Genomic DNA, 15,556 nt, shown 5'->3' with positions numbered 1-15,556 from the left:
AGTAAGAGAGGAAAAATAATCCGTAATCATGTTTGGAAAAGTATTTATAATTAGTATAAAAGGTGCTAATGCTGACAGCAAAATTACAGTGATCACTTTGTCATTTCAGAAATTACGTTTATTCACTCACACTGCTCAGCAGGAAACAACAACCGTCTAACCGCTCTATTTGGTGCGTGTCCCGGCGGCTCTGCCGTTCAGCGCTGTGCCTTAGCACTTGTATTTCTGCAGCGTCAAGGTCTTGGTCGTTCACGTACAGAGCGGCATCACGTCAAGTCGTTCGTGCAGTCCCCTCTTGGTATTTGCAGTCCAACACAAGAGACTACATGCCCAAACTGAAATATGGAAATGACTGAGCAGTTACTCATTTCACTGTAGCATACGCTTCTCTCTCTTTTGTACCGCTGAGAATAGCAGATCCTGGATGAGTTAGGCCTTAGAAACATCCATTCTGGCACAAACAAATACAAACCCTAGCAGAACATCACCCAGTTGTTTTTTTTTTTTTTTTTTCTTTTTTTTCTTTTTTTTTTTTTTTTACTGCCTGCCTTTTGATAAGAAACCCAGCCAAGGAAAGCCGTGGTACGTTATCTGTGTCACGTACTGGCTGGAAGGGACCTCCTGAAAGGAGGAGAATGTCCTTCCTGCGGCTCCCCGCTCTCCTGCACGGCCCAGGGCCTGTCCTACCTGATCTGGAGCTGAACACCGCGCATGACTGCACACACAGCTGGCTTACTGAGACTCCGCTTTCTTTGCAGAGCCTCCTCTAAAGTTTATTTTTTAGTCAATGTCTGCACTTAAAATGCAGTTTGTTCTACTGGAAGTTAAAACCATGCAGCAAGGATATGTTTAACACCATGGTTTCCCTAAGTCCTCTAAAATAAACTGTCCTTTTTTTTTTTTTTCTTTTCTTTTTTTTCTTCTCTTTCCTTCCTGAAGCTTGATGCAGAGATAAAATCTGGAAATAGAAGAGCTGCTGCACTGAAAAAAATGTGGAAAGGTTTGCTTCTACAGCCCATGAGCTATTTTAATTAGCTGCCCAAACTCTAAAGGCCTATGTGAGATTAAAAAGAAAACTGCTGTTGCTCGTGCAGAGGGAAGCACATGGCACAGGGAAGTGTGTGTGCGTTTCACTGGAACATTTCCATATTCCCCCCTGTTTGGAAAGTGTAATCATTCCAATTTCCCATTTCTACCACAAAAAACACTAGTGAAAAAGGACTGGCTTTGCAGTGATGTTTTAAACGCAGGAAAACTGCTACAACTGTAAACTTTCCTATTCTTTAAGCATATAAAAAGTGTACAAAAGGCTGTTTACAAAAAATATTTTGTTACAGGTCTTCTTTTGAGACAGTCTGATATTACTCATAATGATAAATATTATCTGATTACATTAATTTACATAATACTTCATTGTGCTTACTGAAAGGATTGCACTTGGGTAATCATTCCAGCGCCTTATGGGCTTGTTTCTTCTGGAATTACCAACTCAAGTAAAATCTTCTCAGCTTAGTCAGATACTCGTTTCCATTTGCCACAAAAACCCCCGAAGCGCGTAACTTCTCCGTCAGCCTTGGAACATCTCGGGCCTGAGTTCAATGCTTATGAATCCCTTCTGTCACAGGCACCAGGGAAGGGTTCTGCATGTCGCTCGGGCTCACGTCGTAGCCCAGCTTCTTCATGTCTTTGGTCACAACGTTGAAGGAAATGGTCACAAAGCCTTGAGATCGCACCCTCGTTACTAGGGAAAAAAAAAAAAAAATTGAGAGGTTTTTTGAATAGTTGTTGAACTCCTCAGGTATCCAGGCAGGACTGTTGTCAGTAGGAACAGGAACTGGTCTTTTTTGTCAACAGAAGATGGATGGCCAAGCTGTGGCCTGCTGTCGTGCAAGAGTTGCCGTCAGGAGCTCCCGGGGACTTACCTTCTCTCCCTTCTCCCTGTGCTATCACTCTGGGGTCAGTAAATTCCGGACGTCTCCCTGTGAACCAACTTGGAGAAGAAAATAGAGAATAATTAATGGGATACGTTCACTGGTGTTCAGATTTGATACAGTTCGTTGTATGCACGTTAAAAATCCAAAATGGGGGTTTAATGAGACTCCCAGCTTTTGTTTGCTGTAGAGAGTTTTGAAGACTGACTCACTTCATTGCTGATCTACTTTGATCAAAGATAAGTGTTGTCTCTCTAAGGAAAATAAAATGAGAGCAATTTCGTACACGTTCTGTTGAATCCACGTTATTTCTGGGCTAGACAGAATCTTTGTATGGCGAAGATGTTTTTGAAACTGATCCAACTCTTGACTACCCAGAGTAACAGCGAGGCCTGGATACTTTGACTACCTCTGAGGTGCACATCATACAAAAGTATACAAAGTAAAGGGTGTAGATTCTACAAAAAGGGTCTCGTAAAGAGAAGAAAAGCCCATCAGTCGAATCCTGACGGTCGGGCATGGAGATTCCCACGCTGACTCTGACCCAAAGTACCACAAGCCGGCTCTGCGCAAGGGCAGGCTCCGTTGGTACAGGCCGTCCACGGCCAGCAGCTCACAGAGCATTCAGACTGTTCTTAAACAATGCAATGGAAGGAAAACTCCTTAATACCCTCAGACACTGCAAATACTGCTACTTCGGAAGGGATGTGTGCGTAAACGAGACAAAGGTTACAGCAAATGCGTTCCAGGTGGAACAAAAGGCAGAACTGGGAATTGTTTTTCCATGTTCTGCCTTTGCTTTCCAGGATGCTTTGAATGTGGCTGTCCTTCAAGAAAAGCCCCTAACTAGGCTGAGGTTTAGGGAGGGACTACAGCGCAGTGATAACTCAAGGGTTCAATAAAATTTGTTTAAGTAGCGCCTCTGCAAGTCACATCGCTGAGAGGAATCACCCTGCGGAACGCGGAGCTGCCACTCAGTACCTGACCTCCTGGACCAGCCTGCTCTGCTGAAATCTGTTCTTTTTCAAACCAACAGGGTTCAAACATGAGGATGAAAAAAAGGTGCGTTAGCAGTACTGCAAGCGGGTAGTTAACGTGTTTTAAGAAAGCTCTCCAAAAGACCTAGACACCTAAACCCACAGTTTTACCTACTGTCTGCTTGTGATACAAAGTATTCGCATGTCCGCGACAGTGAGTAGCTGGACGTACCTTTGTGACTACGAGCAAGGACTTTTTTTAAAAAAAAAATTTCAAAAAAGTCTTTAATTATTACCTTGTAAACTTCTGCAGCCTGGATGTGGACTCTGGAACAAACATAGCAATGGTTCTTGTGTGCCTAAAACAAACACGAGACGCAGAGAACTGATGAAATGACCCCAACAACACTGGAGAAGAGGTAACGTACTGTGCTTCATACTTGGGCTTCCTACATCCCAGTTTTGACTTTAGAGTTGTCTGCAGGATTACAAAAAATTATTTGATAACCAGGGGCTGCTGCTAAAAAATCCATGCTCTCTGTACCAAACAGATAAGACATGATAAGGAGATCAGGGAACATTTTTGTTTCTGAAATGACATAGTAACTGGAAAAAAAAAAATAATCTGTTTCAGTCCTGAAAGACAAGGCTGTCACTCACCTTCCGGGTGTGAAGGGAACATGAACAGCTCCGTAACCTCTGACCACGTCGTTTCCAAAAAAGTCAGGTCCGTAGACGCTCACTACAATCTGCGGCCCTGCAAAAGAAGCGGGCGTGAGAGGGGCGCCTGGTCAGCGAGCTGGACCCCACCACCCCAGCACTCACAGCCAGACGGGTTGGTGCTCTTGAAGGTAATGTCGATGGGGAAGTTCCAGACGAGCGTGGTGGGCGCGACGTTGCTCTTGGAGGTGATCTGGGAGATGCCCTCCTCCAGCCCCTGCGGGGAGAACGCGGCAGGGCCTGCACTAAGCCCCTTACGCACACGCTGCTGGCGAGCCTGGCAGGCGGGCTGGGTTTCGGGGGCACGCAGTGGGGTCTTACCGCTGTGGGAACCCAGTCTTGGCCGTAGACGAAGCAGAACTTGCAGTAAAGGTCGTCGAATCCGGGGAACTGTGGGGGAGAGAGGCTGTTGGTGGGGAATTACGGGGCTGAGGGCCCGCCTGGCTCGCTGAGTCGGGGCTGGGTCGGGGGGGGTCTGAGGCCCAGTCCGCGCCGCTGGCATCCGGCCGGAGACGGGGCAGCCTCAGGGAACCCAGGACCGAAGCCAGGCCGCGTTACCGGGGGCCGCGCCGCGGAGGCCCAGGCCGGGCTGTACCGCGGGGGACCGGGCTCCCCGCCCCCCTGGGAGCCGGCGGGGTCCCCGCTCACCTGCCCGCTCTCGATCTGCCCGTTCACCGACAGCAGGAACACGCTGGGGCTGCCCGCGGCCGCCATGGCGCCGGGCACGGCCCGCTCCGTTGCCAAGGGGCCGCGCTCCGGCCGTTGCCATGGATACGGACGGCGCGGCGGCAGGGACACACTTCCTCGGCCGACGGGCGCTTCGCGGAGCGCCCGCTGTGAAGGGGGCTCCCTGCCTCCCAAACGCGAGCGGGTCGCCCCAAAACGCGGGCAGACCCCCACCCCGCACCCGTCCCCGGGGCCTGGCCTGCCACTCCTCGGTGCGGGTCGTGCTGCTCCCCGCCCCCATGGCCGCCCCACCAGGCCTGAGGGGCCGGCGCTGAGGCCCACCAGCCACTCTCCCCGTTTATTCTTTATGTTTCGAGCTTTCACGTTTTATATTTTTTTACTATTAGCCTATATCAACCCCAGCAAGCTCTTTCTAAAGCACAGCCAAGGGACTGGGGCCTCCTCCCAGCAGCAGGACATGGCCACTAGATGTTGCTGCCGGCCGGGCCAACGCGGCTCCGTGCGCTCCCGGGCGAGGACCAGAGCCACGAGGCGTTTTCCAGGGAGGAAAAGCGTTTGGGATCGGTGGGAAATGGTGCGTTTTGTGGTCTGTGAGGACACGGAGAGGCCGGCAGGGTTGTTACTGTCCCCGCAGCCAGGCGATTATTCCCCCGGCCTTAGAGGAGCACGCTGTGCCTCCATCGCGCCGTTGTCTGGATGCGGCCGCGCATACTGTGGGGAGGAAACGGGACTGTGCTGGTTTAATTAGCCTGCTCTAATTAAGGGGGTGAACTTTGTGTGTAAACACGGCAGAGGAACGTGCTGAGGCTCTGCAGAGCTGAAATCTGCTGACCAGGTCTTACTGTTTCCCCGTGGAGGCCGCGGCGTGGTGGTGCTGTTGTTGGGCCGTGGCGCCGCTCGCGCCGGGAAGCTTCGCCGCCCGCGCGCACGTCGGTACCGCGGCGGCCGGGCCACCACCTGCTGCCGTTCATCCGTTTCCACATCCCAGACAGCGCTCCCCTCCTTGGGAGCGATCCGGGGTGGGGGGGGGACGTTTTTGCCCCCAAACCCTCTGGGAAAGGACGGGGGGAAGGACGGAAGCCCTGGCTCGGCGCCTGTTTGGGTTTCCCTTCTGCAACGAGTCGGAGACCTTTCACAAGCGGGCTGAGCAGAGACACGGACCAGCACGGCTGGGACACCGCCTCAGTCCTCGTCCCCATCCAGCAGCTCCGTTTGGTGTCCCTCCTGGCAGACCTGGCGGAGGGAGGCTCTGCTGCTCTCCAGCGGGCTGTTCCTTGCAGGTGTCTTTCCTCAAGGCAAAGGGACGCCCCAAGCCACCACGTCTTGCGTCCAAAGGTGCGGTGTGCGTGTTTGTGTCGGACCGAAAGCAAACTGCTGTTACACGTCATGCTGCAAAATACCTTCCATGTTCCAACAGATACATCTCCGTCAATACCTATTTCAACTACATTTTTCAGGTTTTATTTGAGTTTTGAGTTTGTTTTTATTTTTTAACATTCAGCAAACAAATTTGGCCAAGAGAAGAATGGGAGACAAGCGGGAGGGAATGGCTGCTGTTATCTTTTCTCCCCTGCCCCTCAGAAATGCTTCAGAGAAAATAATTAATTTGAACTGAAGATTATCAGGGGGAAAAATAATAAGAAGAGAATAAGAGAAGGCAGCGGGGTTGTTCAGCAGCTCTGAGTCACCTGTACCTGCTTGTGGAAGGACTCTGTCCCCTCCCAGCCATCACCAGCCCTTTTTTCTTTCCTCCCTTGCGTGCCAGTCTTGTTCTAATTAGCTGCAGTTTTTAATCTTTGTGAGCAGAATGAAATCCCAGGCAAGAAAGCATTTTTTTGCCCTGCTGGAAAACTTAATTAACGATCCATCAGAGAGTTTGATTTCCATGCGTAATGAAAACTCGTGGACCGCGGCGACTCCGTGGGTGTCATTTAATGACGCTGGTATTTCTCTTGGCCGTGTAAAACATTCACCTCTTCCCTCAGACCTGCCGTGGTATGTGAGGGGACTCATGGGGAGCCTCCCTGGGGTGTCTGGGGCCGCAGTCATCCTCGCGGGGAGGAAGGGCGCGTGCCGGCTGCTCGCTCGCTTGTTGTCTCTTGCGGATGCTGTGCCCACGTTGGGTCCCAGCTCCGGAAGAACGGTGTCCCTTTAGCGCTGCCCTCCCTGCACAGCGCCTGTAAACAGCTGAGGGAATGGCAATTCCTTCACTCCCAGAAAGAGCCAGGGGTTGGAAAAATCCAAATTGCTTGGAGCTCTGTCGCTAACAGCTTCTGATGGTCCTCTTGGAGGCATTTTTGTGCCGTCGGATCTGTTTCCGCAGGGATTGGCTCTGCGCTTGCGTGGGTGAGGGCTGAGCTAGCCCTCAGGAGTCGGGGAGCAGGTGGAGGCTCTCCTCATCCTGGGAAGCACTGTCAGGGCGTTACAGCCGGTGGTTTGTATCCCGTCCCACGCGCGGTGCCCGTCACCCCGGCTCTGGGCTCCTTCGGCGCCGTTGCAGGAGCAGCAGTAGAGGTCTGGGCGCTGCCGCCTGGGTAAGAGGATGCTCTCAAGTCCTGCGCTGCAGGAGGGTGCCCAGGAAGCAGGTACTTTGTCACCGTTCCGTTTTGGAGCACGATGAAACCAGCCCCGCAGCTGATGCATCGCCTCCAGCAGGCGCTCGGGGAAGGGGAGCCGGGCAGAGCCGACAGTACGGTGGCACAGCAGAAAAGTTTATTTTTGATCCCAGATATTTACGATCAACACCTGCTAAATGGCCAGTGAAATACGTTTTATGGTGGCACTAATCTGCAATAACCCGGTCTTATTTTTAGCGTGTTTGTGCGGCGCTGCCGGCCTGACTCATCCGTGCCCGCGTGTTATCTCTGCGAGGAGGCTGCGGAGAGCTGCCCTGCCCCGTGTCTTAACAGCGCTCGGCCCACCTGCTGCTCGAATCAAGCCGCGTGCCGCGAGGATCTGCTCCTAACACCGGAAGATGCATGGAGGAGGATGTTTTTGCTGTAATTCCTGTTTTTGTAATTCCTGTTGAATATATTTACCCGGAGATTTATTTCAGTGGGAAGTAACTGGGTGAAGACAGGTGGGGCGAAGTTTTGCGCTACGTGGCTGAGCGCTGGGAAATGAGGTCCGAGGGGTCGCGGCTGCGCCGGGAGGGTCCCCGTCACCCTGGGAGGGTCCCCGTCACCCCTGGCACAGCGGGGAGGGGGCTTTGCCAGGGCAGGGAGCCACGCACTGCGCTCTGTAACCCAGGCCAGGAGGGAACTGGAGGACGCTCACTCCGTCCTCGGCCCAAGCCCGTTGTACCGGTGTCCCCCTCAGAGCAGAAAAGCAGAGCTTAAAGCCCAAGTGCAGATTTCGATATTCAGAATTCAGCTCCCCCGCGTTACGCTGGGTAATTTCTCAGGGTGGGGTCCGGGCAGAGCCCCGCCGGGTGCGGGAGGTTTCGCTGCCAACGAGCTGTGAAATGCCCGCTCTTCTATGAAGAATTAATTGGTATTGGAACTTGTTACCATGTGTGAGATTCTTTTTTTTTTTTTTTTTGGTTAATGAGGAAAATTAATTAGTGCCTCGGTCTGAGCCAGTCAGAATAAATTAACGCGCACGCAGGAAGGGGGAGAGGGCGAGGAGGACGGGAGAAGCCTGTTCCCAGCGGGGCCGTCGCATTCGATAAGGGCATGGGGAGCAAGAGCAATAATCGGGCTCTGGGGAGAAGAGGGGAGGGGACCGAGCTCCTTCCTTCGCCCCGGCGGTGGCTGCGTTTTCGGGGGACGGCTTGGGTGGGAGAGCCGCTCTCTGCGTGTGCGTCTGTGGCAAAGCCTGGAGATGTCACCACGGGCTTCCGCACCTTGTGCCTCCGAGTGGGGCGCAGCAGGATCAAAAATAAGCTGCTCCAGAGGATTTCAATCAAATATTCAAATAATTAATCTGGTTTCTTTCCCATGGTGTGACGTAATGAGAGTTGCTGGCATTTTCTCTCTTTCTGCATAAACAGGTTTTATTTTCACTGCATAGTCCAGTGGCCACAGCTGGAAATAAACCCCCACCGCTGACCTGCAAGGGAGCAAACACAACTGGAGGATCCTGGCACGCGGAGCGGCCCAGCCTGGTCACAGCCCCAACCTGGCTATGAAACCCTCCCGGCGGCATCGCTGCGGGCGCCGGTGTCGAACCGGGGTGTACGTCTGTGCCGCCGCACGTCCCTGCGCCCCCAGCAACCCCTCCGCAGGGAGCTGGGGCTGTTCCCACTGAGAGGAGCCGAAACCCCTCGTGGGAGAAGCGGGGCTGCCTACCTTAACGCCGTTTTGCTGGAAGAACGAGCACCCACCTGGTCTGAGCTTGAGTTATTCCAAATCCCAGCAGGATTGCAGCAGATACACATGTTATGCTGCTTTAAAAAAAACCCAAAAAACCCAACAAAAACCCAAACCTGGAGGCATCAGCCCCCCGCCCCCCCCCCCGACTGTGCTGCTGGTGTTGCGGCTCTGGGAGGCTGCACTAAAATTTCTAATTAAGCCCCCTCCTAACGAAGACGAGCTGGCCCCAGCCATTAAAACACAGCCATGTGTTTAAAGCTTCATAGGAATCGTTTAATGGATAAAGTAAATTTAATTATTCATTCTAAGAAAGCTTGTACAGATATAAAATGCTTATTAGTATTCATGCAACCTGTACGATCTCGCAGCACTGGCAGATGAAAGGTTGTGTCTGCTTGCACTGGGGATGGATTCAGAGCTGGTTGGCTTTTGGTTTTTTTTTTTTTTTATTAAATGTGGTTTTTTTTCCTCGTAGCCTGACAAAGAGAATTACAGATCGATGCTGTCCGCGATTTAACCTTGAGACAGAGGCCATCTGAAGCTCTCCAGGTCACTTTGTGATGGTTTCCTCTTCCCCTTCCTCATCGTGGTGGTTTTTTTAATCCTCGTCAGATCCCCGCTCCTCAAAAGCTGCTGAAAGCTCTGGGGTAGCCCAGACCGCCACAGCGCTGCCGTCCCTGCGGGCTGTGGCTGTGCTGAAACGGGAAGTGGTGGGGCAGAGTCCGGCTGACAAATGGACACGGCTGAATTGTCATTAAGAATGCGAGATAGAAATCGATCCAATTAAATAATAATGACTTGCATTTAGCCGGTGCTTTTCACTTCCCATCTGAAGCAGGGCAGCCCTTGCAGATGGGCTGGTGGAAATTGCTTAACATTGCAGAGATTCAATCAGCGGAAAATTAACGCCAGGCGATGTTAAACTCTTTCTCTGGTGGTGGCCAGGCGTGGGCTGAGCTCCAGGAGCTCGGGTGTACGGTCGTCTGTGCACCCAGGTGACCGTCCCCAAGAGAACCATCAGGGAGCAGCTCACGGGCACCGTCTGGTCTTCGAAAATCCAGTCGGAGCGTGACGCTGCCCATGCTGCCAGGATGTTCCTGCAGGCTCGTGGAAGGAGTTGTTCTGGGTCCCTTCATGTGTTTGGGACCATGTGGCTTTGTCAGAGGGGACGGGCAAGTCCCCTGCCCCGCAGCCACGATGCGAAGTCCTGCAGCAGCCTCCCAGGCGCCGTGGGCTCCCCTGCACCACGGGGGATGGAGACCAGTGGGGATGGATGGAGTGAGGGGCCTGGTTGGACTGGGGGAGGAGGACACCACGCGGACTGGGAGGCATCACTGAGCCGGGATGAACGCCTCGGCCTTGGGACCAGTACCGGCAGGGAAGGAGAGGAGGGTTCTGAAGCCACAGAGTGCATTCAGATGCTCTTGGCTGGGTCCATCAGATCTGCTGCAGGTGAGCGAGTTCCCCGTGTCCCTCTGCATCCTCAGCAGCAGGGCCCTGCCTTGTCCTTACCTCCCGCTTTTGCAAGAGCCAGATCCATGTCCCCAGGCCCCCGGGATGGTCTCGGTGGGTGCCTGGGGCAGACGTCATCGCTGCGGGGCCATGCCAGGGGATGGCTGCATCCCACAGGCAGCCGCAGTGGGAGGCCGCTGTGGCAGGGAGGCTGCGCCGGGGAGGTCGGGTCCCTGCGAGGCGATGAGCCTCGCCAGCTGTTCAGAGGCAGCAAAGCCCGTTAGATCCCTTTTCCTTCTGGCTGAAGCAGCTCTGAACCTGCAGTTCCCAGCTGAAGGCCCTGCTTGGGGTGTGGGTGATGGCTTGGTGCCCCACGCCATGCAGGAGGGATGTCGTGGGGTCCCACGCTTGGGAAGCTGCCTGTGCTTTGAGCTCAGAAATAAGACAGAAAAGGTTATTTTGCTCTGCTGATGCCCCTGAGCCATGGTGTTTCGTACCTGAGAGAAGAGATGCCGTCATGGTGTGGATTAGGATGGTGAAGACCCATGGTGTGTTCTCTCCATGCTGCCAATGCCAGCCTAGGCCCATCTCTTCATGGGTCTGACGTGGTCCATTCCTGGGTTTTTGCCTGTGGGATCCCCTGTGCTTGGCCGGGGCAGGGCGAAGAGTCCCAGGAAAGGGGCGATTCCCGGAGCAGCCCAACCCACCGCTCCTGAAGGCACCACATGCTGTCACCGTGGGCAGGGACAGCCCCTCTGCAGCCCCGCTGCCTCACACGCCTGCTTGGAACTAACTGGTCTGATCGTGGTTTATTTTTTTAATAGCCTAATAAAGCACAACTTTGACAGAAAACTTCAGAGATTCCTGCCTCAAATTGGATTTTTCCATGGTCAGGAAGGTGAGAGGTAGTAGAGCTGCCTCTGCTCCGGCAACGTGGGCCAGCGCTGCCGTTGCCAGAGGACCCAGCTGCTGCTGGCCCACGGCCGCAGCTCACAGCCCTCTGCAGCACCTCAGAGCCCTGTGACTTCGGGACGGCGATGGGAAAAGGCTCTTTTCCTTTGTCCCCATTCCAGAACAGGCAGGAACAAATACCTTCTACATTTGTTCCTTTATTAAAAAAAAATAAATGAACCAGTGCATTAAAATGGAAATTAAAATAGGGCGCTTTTCCTCCTCTGCTCCCTGAGGCAGCAGGGCTGCTCCCCTGGAAGAGCTGCCCAACTTCCCTGTGATTGCCTGTGGCAGCCCAGGGCTGTGCTGGGCTGGGGCTGCACCGGGGTTTATTCCCAAGCGTGTGATGAGCTGCTTCCCTGGTGTCGTTTTGCTGAAAGGTTGGTTTTAACAAATCACCTCTTTACAAAGGAGACGGTTGATACCACAAAGCCCACCCCAGCACTTGCTGCGTGGTCTCCGTGGGTTTCTCCTGTGTCTCCAGCTGCAGCCGTGCTGGGCTCCAGCCTGTCCCGTCCTATCCTGATCCTGCCTGGGTGACAGGCAGAGGGAGCGTGGTCACGCGTGCCTCTTCTTTTCCTCCCTTTACACTTTTGCTAGCCGGCTGCTGGAGCCTGATTTAACGCACTCCAAGCTGTGGCTCTCACTGCAACGTCGAGGCATTGTTAGTTCCTGGATCTGGATGCCCCCAGCATTGCCCCATCTCACGCAGACGTGGTGCTGGCCCACGGCGTGGGGTTCCCTGGGTGGGAGTCCGGGCAGAGCCAGGACCAGGGGCCAAGGAGCAAATCTCCGAACTCATCCCCGTAGCCTCAGGCCCTTCCGACTTGTTCCGCAAGCCTCCCCCTCACCACGCAGGGACCATCAGCAGCCACCATCTGCACCGCCGCGAGCCGAGGGGCTTTTCCTCCAGCTCTGGGGCACTGACAGGGAGATTTGGGCACGGGGTCGCTGCCGTTCCCAGCAAAGCTAAGGAATTGCAGTGAGTAATGCCATGAGGGCCACAGTGAGGGACACACTGGGGCATGCCACGCGGCTCCCGGCAGGATTCAGCCCAGCACAGAGGGATTCTCCTCCCCTCCTTTCCCCTCTGCCGCTTAAACCGCAACGAAAGGTTGCCATCATCCCCAAAGTGCCATTAATAATCACTTTTATGGCGCTTTTCTGGGATTCCTTGCTATCCCATTGAGACGGAATAATTATTTACAATAATCCTAAATGACTCTTAATTACAGCGGCGCAGGTGCTCGCAGGCAGCCGGCACGAAGCCGCTCGCCATATGGACGCTCCCGCGTGAGGTGAGGGATCCGCCGAGCGGCACCGTCGGAGCCGAGCGGGCGGCAGGACCAGCTCCAAACGGCAGCGGGGAACGGGGCCGGTTCAGACCCAGGTCGGCCGCATTTAGAAAAGGGTTTTTAGGGGATGCCCAGCTCCGGGAGCGGGACGGAGACCTTCGGGCTGGGCGGCGGGGCCCGCCGGCGGCAGCAGGGCTCGGTGTCCCGGCTTCACCCCGCCCTGCGGCACAAAGTCAGGCCAGGCTTCCAGTTTATACAGTTTAATACATGTGAAACAAGATACATTTCATCTGGAGTAATGAATGCATAAATAACAGAAGATATATGTGAATGCATAAATATGAGGCGGCATGGAACGAATCAAACAAAACCGATTGTTTTAATTTTTTTTTTTTTTTTTTCCCCGATGGCGCTGCTCTGATTTAGCATCAGCTTTCCACGGCAAAGCTGTCCCGTGGTGAGAGGGCCTGGATGAGGGTTGGGGGCAGGGACCGCAGGATAAGAAAAGCAAAATCAACCCCGAAAATTGAAAAAAAAAAAAGAAAAAAAAAAAAAAGAAAAAAAAAATGTTAACAGGTGACCTGAATTCCTCTAGAGGCTTGGAAGGGCCTTGGGAGACGAAGGCGTCCGCGTGCGGTGCAGGGGGTGCGGAGGGAAGACCGACAGAAAGAGTGCAAACGGGATGCTGCGAGGAGGACAGATCATCAGCTTCACTGCTCACACAGCACATCACCCACGACAGCTCTTTATACCTTTACACACTGTATCAATAATTTACTTTGAACTGCAGTAAACAAAATACATTTCTTAAATAATTTACTATTTATTTGTTTCGGTTTTTTATCTCTCTGTAAATTTAACTTTTTTCCTTTTTTTCATCTTTTTTCTTTTTCTTTGTAACACAAGAAACCGTGTTTGTGCACGTTAGTTCAGATTATTGCGACATTTAACCTGAATTTCAGTTAAAAAAAAAAAAAAGGAAAAAAAAAATAAAAGCAACAGGACAGTTGGACAGACAAGGAGAATGAATAACTTATTATTGCACTGGCTACAATTCAGTAGTGATTTGGTTGTTTTTTTTTTTTCCTGTAGTTCGGACAACCTCTAAAGTACAAAAGGAAAAGGAGAGAGAGAGACATCTAAAGCATCAGCTGTGAGAAGAAGATGGGATGATGATGGAGGGAAGGAGAGGAAGAAATGGGAAGCGAAGAAAGAAGAGAAACATTTGGAAAAGGAATGGCCGTAATAATCGGGTCCACATAAAACCCAAGGAACCACCACCCGGTTGCGGAGTCACATGTAATGCAAAACCCAGTATCGTTTCTCTATAAAAATATGTGCATTATGAAGAGAGAGTTTTTGTGGGTATTTGTTTTTTTTTTTTTTGTCTTTTTTTTCCTTGTTTTGTATCTCACAAATACATTATTTCTATTTATAACTGCTGATATACAGACAATGTACAGCTCCCATCTCCTGGGCACTCCCGCGTGACGTGACAGCTCCAAAAGGTGCCTGGCTAAAAGATGAGCATCTCTAAAAAAACCAAAACCGACAAAACCCAAAGAGAATCCCCCAAATCCCCGCCGCCACCACCTCGAACCCAAATCAATGTGATTGAGGCCACGCAGGGGGTGGGAGGAACGAAGCGACCCCCCGAAACCACTCCACCTTCCCCTTAGAAAAGAAACCCCCAAACCGCTTTACAAACGCGCTCCCCCCACCTTGAAACCCGTCACCGTTTCGTCCAGCTGTTTGTTTGGTTTTTCTTTGAAATCTTTTTTTCTTTTTGTTTTTTTTTTTTTCTTTTAGTGTGTGTTTTTTTTGCAAACCTCCACAGCGCTTACGAACAAGTGGCTGCGAGAAAGGAAAAAAACCCGAGAGAGCAGCCACCCGCGTCCCTGCGGCCGCTCGGTCCCTTCGGTTTGGGAACCCACATTGGTGTCAAGCCCTTGAGACCCCCCCCTCTCCCCCCTCCCAGAAAGCTATACTGGGTCATCAATGTCTTCTTCTGTTGCAACAGTCACGGGGGCCAAGTCCTGCATCCGGAGAGGGCTCTTGGCAACGCCCAGCAGCTCTTTGCTTTTCTCGGCGTTGCCCCACTGAGTTTTTAAGTGATCTGGCTTTTTCAGTTCCGGGGCGGCGGGCTCCGAACGGGAGTCCACGGAGGCCGGCGTGGACTGACCGCTGTCCAGGAGGAGATCCGAGAGGCTGCTCAAAGAGCTGCCGTCCGACTGCTCGAAGGAGAAGTTGGGGATGGTCAGGTGCTCCCCGCGGCACGGGGGCTGGCCCCGGCGCTCCGCTTTGGAGGCCGGCTCCCCGGGCTGGCTCTCCGCGAGCTCCAGGGACTCTCTGTAAGCCGGGAACTCGCAGGATGGGGTCCTTCGCCGCAGCATGCTGTTCTCGGAGGGTTTGGTGCGCGAGGCCGCCCCGCCATCGTCCTCCATGGGAGGATCTATAGAAATGCAGGGCGGGCTCATCTTCTTCTTCCTCCGGGCGCCGTGGATGTACTCGGACTCCGTCTGGATGTGGGCAGGGGATCGCTGCTTTTCCTCGGCGGGGTCCTCAAAGCCACAGTTCCCATCGCTGATGGAGGGGCAGATCTCGATGGAGTGCCGCCTTTGGTCGTCTGCCCAGCTGGGCTTGTTGAGGAAGCCCTTCGTATCGATGCTGTAAAACTTCTTCAAGTCCTTCTCCCTGCTGCTGCCCCTGGAGAGGCTGGTTGTGCTGCAGTTCTTGAGGGGCACTGGAGACGGGGATGGGGAGACGAACGGCGAAGTCGAGTGTCTCCCAGCGTCCGAGTGCTCCCCTCCCCAGTCTTTGGCTGAGCTGTTGATGTGGCAAACCTCCTCGTCAGCCAGGTCGGAGGACTCGAAGAGGCAGCCCTCGGGGTTGGGAGGGCTGCCATCGGGGCTGGGCGGCCGGCTGGGGACGCCGTGCTGGCCACTGGTGTGCTTCCGCGTGAGTGTGCTGGGGCGCTGATGCGGGGAGGATGAGGAGGAGCGCGGCGGGGTGCCCGGGAGGGAGGCAGCCGTGGGATGGAGCGGGCTGGGGGTGAAGGTGGTCTGGGGCTGCTTTGCTGATGGTAACGTCTCTCCAGGCTCTGCTTGCAGGCTGTCCTTGCAGTCTGGAGTCTGCCCATCCACGGAGTCCGTTCGAATGGCCTCCTGGAAGGAGAGGAGAGAGAGATGGGGCGAGAGCCTGGGGATCTGCTGGCCTGGCGGCACTTTCAG

General features: G+C 53.5%; 2 protein-coding genes across 5 annotated transcripts in view; both read right to left on the bottom strand.

The window, feature by feature from the left end:
- Positions 1-26: 26 nt before the first annotated feature.
- Positions 27-4,355, bottom strand: B9D1 (B9 domain containing 1). The gene is made up of 7 exons (XM_086759753.1): positions 4,277-4,355; positions 3,950-4,018; positions 3,734-3,845; positions 3,569-3,665; positions 3,205-3,267; positions 1,923-1,990; positions 27-1,741 (listed from the first exon to the last, which is right to left on the bottom strand). Exons 1-7 carry the CDS (start codon positions 4,340-4,342, stop codon positions 1,596-1,598), a joined length of 621 nt encoding a protein of 206 aa, XP_086615879.1. The 5' UTR covers positions 4,343-4,355; the 3' UTR covers positions 27-1,595.
- Positions 4,356-13,015: 8,660 nt separating this feature from the next.
- CACNA1H (calcium voltage-gated channel subunit alpha1 H) overlaps positions 13,016-15,556 on the bottom strand; it is a 121,178-nt gene continuing 118,637 nt past the window's right edge. For all 4 annotated transcript variants that reach the window (XM_086759383.1, XM_086759382.1, XM_086759380.1 and 1 more), the window contains one exon: positions 13,016-15,490. In XM_086759383.1, coding sequence (XP_086615509.1) covers positions 14,309-15,490 — 1,182 coding nt within the window. In that variant the 3' untranslated portion in view covers positions 13,016-14,308. The remainder of the gene's footprint in view (positions 15,491-15,556) is intronic.

This window comes from Chlamydotis macqueenii, chromosome 15, assembly GCF_036417535.1.
Source record: "Chlamydotis macqueenii isolate bChlMac1 chromosome 15, bChlMac1.mat, whole genome shotgun sequence".
Taxonomy (NCBI): domain Eukaryota; kingdom Metazoa; phylum Chordata; class Aves; order Otidiformes; family Otididae; genus Chlamydotis; species Chlamydotis macqueenii.
The sequence above is the reverse complement of the archived record's forward strand: the minus strand, read 5'-3'. Positions and strand labels throughout refer to the sequence as shown.